This window comes from Gossypium hirsutum, chromosome D13 (assembly GCF_007990345.1).
Source record: "Gossypium hirsutum isolate 1008001.06 chromosome D13, Gossypium_hirsutum_v2.1, whole genome shotgun sequence".
Classification (NCBI taxonomy): Eukaryota; Viridiplantae; Streptophyta; class Magnoliopsida; order Malvales; family Malvaceae; genus Gossypium; species Gossypium hirsutum.
The window spans coordinates 11,237,782-11,245,807 of record NC_053449.1 but is presented as its reverse complement, the minus strand read 5'-3'; the positions used below and the strand labels follow the sequence as shown (position 1 = coordinate 11,245,807).

The 8,026-nt window shown below is 35.4% G+C and overlaps 1 protein-coding gene across 1 annotated transcript; it reads left to right on the top strand.

Annotated features, from left to right (window-relative positions):
• The first annotated feature begins 1,631 nt into the window (after positions 1-1,631).
• LOC107918724 (protein NRT1/ PTR FAMILY 4.6-like) lies at positions 1,632-5,358 on the top strand. The gene is given in 6 exon segments (XM_016848311.2): positions 1,632-1,781; positions 1,892-1,997; positions 2,097-2,314; positions 3,582-3,738; positions 3,741-4,024; positions 4,103-5,358. Coding segments are annotated over 6 exon segments (1,740 nt in total). The 5' UTR covers positions 1,632-1,778; the 3' UTR covers positions 5,075-5,358.
• The last annotated feature ends 2,668 nt before the right edge of the window (positions 5,359-8,026 follow it).

Sequence of the window (8,026 nt, the reverse complement as noted above, 5' to 3'; positions counted from 1 at the left end):
ATTGACACGGTAGACGTAATGTTTGAGTCCATGAGTGTGTTTTGGCCTATGTATAGGTTTACGCATGTTTGAAATAAGGAAAAATGCCCCTACACATTAGAAAAATGGGCAAAATATCATTTTCGTAGTACTTGAAAAAGTATTTGTTCAGTTAATGAGATAAACTCAAGTAAATAATATTACATTAATTTAAAATATGACGTGACATGGAATAAATTTTATAAAGTATAAATAGTTGCTTTTTAACCTAACCCAATTTCTGATTAAATTTATCAATTTTAATATTTTAAAATACAACAAATCAAATGAATAAATTACGTCATTTAAAAATATCAAGTCATATTTTAACTAATTACAAATCATTTAATTAACTTTACCTCGTAACCGTTGATTTTGAAACTATATATATATATTATAGAAACAATATTGCTCGTTTTTGTAATATATAAAGATTTCCAAAAATTGTAATATTTTTTTGTCAATAAAAGTTGTAATAATTATGTCAATTCTGAAAAAAAAACATTATGTTAAAGCACAAACTATAAATATCACATGGCCGTCGTCGCTATATGTTGTGAAGAGTACTTATAATTTTAAGAGTAATCGACAGATTAAGTATTTCCATCTGCTAGTTTAATTATGGTTTTAATCCTCTATTGTATTAAAATTTGAGATTTAATCTCTTTACTTAATTTGATATAAATTGGTCCCTCACACTATTTTTTTTAAAAAATATATTCAATCACACAATTAAAGTAATGTTAAAATCTAATCAACAATGTTAAATCGATAATAAATTTATATGTTAATAGAATGTTTAAAATTTTTTAAAGAAAAAAATCACTTTAATGAAAATAACTCATAAAATCAAAATTAATAATATCATAAAAGTAAAAGAAGTAAAATTTATGAGATTAAAGTTGAGATATTAAAACTATGAGTAAATATAATAAATAATATTTCTCTCAGTTGTTTCTTCATTCAAATTATAAGTTGATATATAACTTAAGATGATGCGAAATTTTGACTCAATTTGCATCTTTCATCACTATTCCTTTTATCCCTCATACGGTGGTCATACTGTCTTTCAGTAATAATAATGATAAATAAATAAATCCATTGCTTCTTTTAATAATTTATTTTCAAATTGCGTCATGGATTGATTTTATGTGTGTAAAAAATAGATGAATTTTGGTTATATGCATTGCTCAATCCTTATCTACTTCATAAATTCCTCAACTCATAAAAGTCAAGGCTCGAGATCACAGGGTTATGTTGTTGTTACGTGTTCTTTATCTTAATTATGTTTTAATTAATGCATTTTTATTTACTATTATTTTTGTTCAAGTTATATTTATTTTAAATTTTGCCATGGTTAATTTTGTTTATAATAATTTAGACACTTCGAAGAGGATCGGATACTTCTCACCTAGTATTTAATTGTAACCTATAGTAAGTAATGTTTGATAATAAGAACCTGTGTATTCACATGGAGATAGAGTAGTCTTGACTTTAATGCATTAAAGAAAAAGGGGGGGGGGTCTGTTTGAATAAGAAAGTGCAAAATAGAAAAGAAGAATTCTTAGTAAACGCAAAAGGAGTTCCAAAGGGGGATCCATCAAAGTCATTTTCTAAATGGCTTTTTAGACCATTCTCTCCCTCCAAGTTGAATCTAATGCTCTTTAAATACCCCCACCACTCATCCCCCCTTGCTTTTCAACTCAAATCTTCACTTCTCTCACCTCATATCCTATACAAGTTCAAAAACAAAAAAAGCAATGGTGGGTTCCCCTTTTCTCTTTGTTCTTGCCTTTTTGTTTCATTCTAACAGAAACACAAGAAGAAATTTCTTAGTTACTAACTCTTTTTTTATGATGAGTTTTTAATGTAGGAAGGAGGGTATCAGAATACCAGATGGGAAGGGTATGTGGATTGGAGGAATAAGCCTGCTTTAAGGGGCAAACATGGTGGCATGCTTGCTGCTTCCTTTGCCTTGGGTTAGTCTTCACTCCCACAAATGCTATTTTTATCTTCTTTTTAATTTTTATAGTTCTATCATATGGTTCTAATGATGGATCCTATGTGTTTGTGTGTAGTTGTGGAAGTGCTGGAGAACTTGGCCTACTTGGCAAATGCAAGCAACCTGGTGCTGTATCTGTCAAAGTACATGCACTTATCTCCATCAAAATCTGCAAACAATGTCACCAATTTCATGGGAACTGCTTTCCTTTTGGCTCTCCTTGGTGGCTTCTTGTCTGATGCCTTCTTCACCACTTACCACATCTACCTCATAAGCGCACTCATCGAATTCCTGGTACTAATTTCACCGTTTCTGAAACTTGTTTTTTTTTCCCGTAGTTTGCATGTCACTTGCATTATTATTATTTTTTGCATGAAACCTGATATGGGATACCGTTTTAAAAGAAAAATAAAGACAAAAATCCGTGTGTAGAAGCATTAAAGGCCTAAGGGCCTGTCACAGGCGCAAGCTCTTTGGCATATAGATCCAAGGAACACCGTCTGTTTAGGTACAACCATCGAGGTGTTCGTGATAAATGTCCCATAAATTTCTCTCTTTTTCTTCTCTCAGACCCCAAAAACAAAACAAAAACCAATAAAAGGGTCTGTTTATCATCTTTCATCATATGAAAAAAAAGCTTACAACAACTATTGATTATGTTGGTTAAGGCTTTGAAATATTCTTCAAAAGAGCATCAAATTTTATATAAAATGACAAACTTCAGACGTGGGGGCGTGGAGTAGGCCAGTGTTTGTGTTGGGGTCCCCCTGGAACGTAAGCCAATGGAAGCCAACGCCTTGGCCTTAAAAAGGGGGGGGGGGAGGGTAAAAGTATTATGTGGCGTACGCGTTGCAACAAGAGGATACTTTTGTTTTCTCAAATTCAGCACAGATGGTAACATCTATCTTGTCTTATTGATCTTCAATAGTATCTAATAAAGCACACGATAAAGCCAACGCGACAGGTGGTTATGGCTTTTGCTAGACAGGTGCCATATGAATGTCAAATCGTCGAAGCTTTGGGTGCTTGATAACACTTTTATCTCGATGACATAGTGCTGTCTACCTCTAAGATACGATTCCCATATTTCTTTCCTCAAATGGGATCTTATCTGAAAGTACAGAAGTGGTATAGTTGCTCATGTTGGGCAGGTTCATGAACCACATGCATGAATGGCTACTGACTCAACTTTGAAAGAGCCAAGTAGCCAACACCCCAGCTTCTTCATAAATGACATATTGAAGTTTCAGCATCGCAGTCCAAAATCTTGTGTATGGCTTAATATGAGATCAAACGGACCCACTTTTTGATGAGTTTGGACCATATACAATGACCCTATTCTTAGGCTTTTTGGTTTTGGATGTTGAAATCAGATAGGGAAAGTGGTTAACTGGTTTGGTCTTGGTGTAGGCGCCCTTAAAAAAGTTAATGACAAGAAATGCTTGAAAATGACCATCATAAGTTGTTTGAATTCATTGCTGGAACTATATATTTACGTGCTCTCTCTCTCTCTCTCTCTATATATATATATATGTCTAACCAATTGCTGCTACCGAAACAGGGCTTGATCATTCTTACCATCCAAGCTCGGACACCTTCCTTAAAGCCTCCAACATGTGATCCATCCACCACCCCATCTATGCCATGCCAGGAAATTGATGGTGGGAAAGCAGCTATGCTGTTCATAGGCCTTTATCTAGTGGCACTAGGTGTTGGAGGGATAAAGGGTCCTTACCAACTCATGGTGCTGAGCAGTTTGATGAAAACACTCCACAAGGAAGGAAGCAAAGATCTACTTTCTTCAACTACTTTGTCTTTTGTCTCTCATTTGGTGCCCTTATTGCTGTCACATTTGTTGTGTGGGTTGAAGATAATAAGGGATGGGAGTGGGGTTTTGCCATCTCCACCATTGCAATATTGGTGTCAATTCCAATCTTCTTCTTTGGCTCTACCTTTTATAGGAACAAAATACCCTCTGGCAGCCCACTTACAACCATTTGCAAGGTAAATTTACACTTTTTTTTTCCTTTCCATGGTTTGATCCAATAGATGTTGGTCTATAACACTTCCATTTCATTACAGGTACTGGTTGCAGCTATGCTGAACGGTTGCATGAGCAGAAACTCAAGCAATGCAATTGCTAACCTCTCTGCAAGCCCTTCTTACGAACCTGAAACCAACAAGGAACCAGAAGAAAATACTAAACAAACAGATGAAATCCCAACCCAAAGCCTTAAATTCCTAAACAGAGCTGTGGTGAACAAGCCAGCTCACCCAGCACTCGAATGCACGGTGAACCAAGTAGAAGACGTCAAGATCGTGCTAAAAATCCTCCCCATATTTGCTTGCACCATCGTCCTCAACTGCTGCCTAGCTCAGCTCTCGACATTCTCGGTCGAACAAGCCGCTTCCATGGACACCAAGCTGGGTTCATTGAAAATCCCACCAGCTTCACTACCGGTTTTCCCTGTAGTGTTCATCATGATCCTAGCCCCAGTTTACGACCACTTGATCATCCCATTTGCTCGAAGGGTAACCAACACCGAGATGGGCATAACTCATTTGCAACGAATCGGAATCGGTTTATTCCTTTCCATAATATCCATGGCAGTGGCCGCACTTGTGGAAATCAAACGAAAAAGAGTAGCAACCGACTCAGGCCTACTCGACTCAACAGCTCCATTACCCATCACCTTTTTCTGGATTGCTTTGCAGTATCTGTTCTTAGGTTCAGCTGATCTTTTCACCTTGGCAGGGCTACTAGAATTTTTCTTCACTGAAGCACCGTCAAGCATGAGATCATTGGCTACTTCCCTTTCCTGGGCTTCTTTAGCAATGGGGTATTATTTAAGCTCAGTGATTGTATCGATAGTAAACAACGTGACTGGTAACTCAGGCCACTCTCCATGGCTGTCTGGTTATACAATAAACCGATACCATCTCGACAGATTCTACTGGCTCATGTGCGTGCTCAGCACACTGAATTTCTTGCATTACCTTTTCTGGGCCATGCGCTACAAATACAGATCCGCAGGAGCTGGAGCTAGCAAGTAAACAAAAACAGCCAGCGCCGTTTACATAATTGGGGTTTGATCAAACTTTTAAAAAAAGTCACATTTTGGGAGAAAAAAAATTTCAGACAAGTTCAAACTTCAGCTCCATGTTAGTTTCATTGCCACACTCAGTGCTTATCAAATACTGTTAATATTAATAACAAAGTAAATGGGCTACAAAACTGGCGGCTCAACAACGTTTGCTTTGCATTATTTTGTTCTTAGCCTGCAATTGTTCGTTCGTTTGTCTTTTTTTTTTTTAATCAAATTATAGTTTTCGTGCAATTTCTTTTTGGTGGAAAAAGAAAGAAGCTACGTACAAAAATCAAGCAATATTACATGGTAAAGCTTTCAGCAATCGCTATAAAGTCTTGGAAGAGTACTTGAGAAACTTCCTCAGTAGGTTGATCAAAGATGTAAAAACTTGGACTATAATTTCTAGCTGTTTTAGATATTATATCAGCAGCCCGATTAGCAATAAAAGAAATGTACTACAATTTGATTTCTCAACTTCGACCCATCATATGTCTAATATCCCGGACCAAATTTGGAACATCGATTCTTTTCATTTCCATAATTAAATTAACAGCAGATAAGCTGTTACTCTCAACAATTAACTTCCTAATACCATGATTCCATGCCAGCTTCATCCCATCATAAATGGCCATAATTCAGAGTTCAAAACTGAACATGAACCAATACTTGTGTTAAAACCAAACAATCATACACCTTTCGAATCTTTTACCAGCCCACCTGCAGAAGTTATATTTGTACCTTGATGAACTGCACCGTCAGTGTTGAGCTTATAAATTCCATCTTGACTCTTGAGGGTGGCTTCCATCTCATTTTCTTGATCAGTTACTAGATTTTTTTTCATTGAGTATACAACTACTGTCCTTGATCACGTGAAACCAACTACCCCATCGCATTTGGATTTTCACCCCTGACCACAGCAGCATTTTGACACTTATAGATTTTCCAAATGAAAATTCCAAATACTATATCCCATTTTGTGTCATTAGCCTTAGTACCATCCATATTGCCCAAATGCTCTGCAAGTCAATTATCTAACGAAGTATGAAAGAAATCGGCCAAGCTTATTAACAAGCACTGCCATTATCCAAACAACTTTAGCAAAATAACAATCTCTTACTGCATGGAGAGGTGTTTTCAAACAGCATCCACAAATGGAACACAAGCTATCATCCAACATACTGCTGGATTCGGTACCCTAAATATAGTATTTTCGTCAATATACACTTGTATTTTTTTTCAAACAAATTGATTAATAAAATAAATTCATTGATTACATCAATATACTTTATATAATTGTCCTCACATGGTTTTTGCACGCAAAATAAAATGGACGCAAATGTTACTCATTGGTTGTCTAAATGTTTAACTAATACTAAGTGGTATTACGTGGTCGATCGTAGTACGGAAAGACAACTTGTATTAGTAGACGAACTTAAACATGCCCTTAGTATAATCGGAAATGAGCAAACCGATTGAAAGACTAATATGTCACCTATTAAGTCTAATTGGGGAGATGCCTTGTCTTAAGCATCAGAGCGGATGACTCTTAGAAGATAAAGACATAGATGTGACTGACTGGACTAACAGTACATCGGATAGGACCCAAGTAGAATAGATCCTGAATCCGTTTATGGATTTATTCCCTTGTGACGTTCATAGTGTGGCATACCTGAATCTTGAGTGGATGGCGGACTATGTATGCGTGATTCGTACACTTTGATGTAAGTAAAAGCTTGAGTTCAAATAGATAAGGAACCGATAGCTGATGCTTGGGTGTACGACTTTTGTAGTATGTAGCGTCATTCACAACAATGGAATTCATAGCCTAAAACATGAGTAAATGATATCCTTTCATTGTCATTACATGGTTGATGAAAAGTAAACGTGGCCATGGGTCGTCTGTCTTTGTGATGAATGACTTGATCACTATTTTATAGTTATTGACTTTTCATGAAGAAAGATGTAATGGTTACCATGAGATAGAATATGATCATATTGGGAGAACAAATATTATCTCAAAGAGATAAAGGATATCCTATAAGGGTAACACACTAATGGCAAGATGATTGGACGAGTACTGAGTAGTTGCTTTCGTAATGGTATGTCGTTGGGAAGAGCTCAGTCACAATACTATAGTGAAATGACTTCGTGACTAAATGAGTTTATAATTACTAGGCAAAAATCTGGAACTTAATTATAAATTATTTAAGCCTCAACTACATATGTCTAATCGGTCTCTCCGCTAGCTCGTTGAAACTAGAAATGAATTGCGTGTTTGAATATAAGTGAACAGAATGAATAAAAAAAAGAAATGAGAAACATTCAGGAATGATTATAGTTTTCTTCGAAATGGAGAAATGAAATCATTTTGAAATTAATGTAGGTTTCCAAAAATGAAAATGGAAATTTGCAATTCTATATGGATTACTTAAAAAATGATCGGAATAATGAGTTTATGTTATTGGACTGTTTTGAAGCCCAAAAATGAAAATAAATCAATTGGTCATAGTGAACATGTTGAGTTGTGAAATATTGAACATATTTTCTCGAAATTTTACTAGGGGCAAAATCATCAAAATTTTGTTGGGGGTAAAATAGGGATGAGAAAATTGTTTTATATATAAATATTAAATTTTATTTTGGGAAATAAGAAAACTAAATCAGGTTGGACCACATTACAGAGTACTGGATAAAAAAGGCCCAAGAAGTACTCGTAATTGGACCTTTTTTATCCAGTACTCTGTAATGTGGTCTAACCTGATAAGTGCTAAAAGTAACATGTTTTAACTTTATTCTTAATGCGTTCTTAGGTGATTATTCGATGTTAATTATGAACTTTATGCTTCTAATCCTTTAAATTCATATTTTGATGATTAATAGAGCACTTGGGAGCAAAAAGAGTGAAAAATGAGAGAAA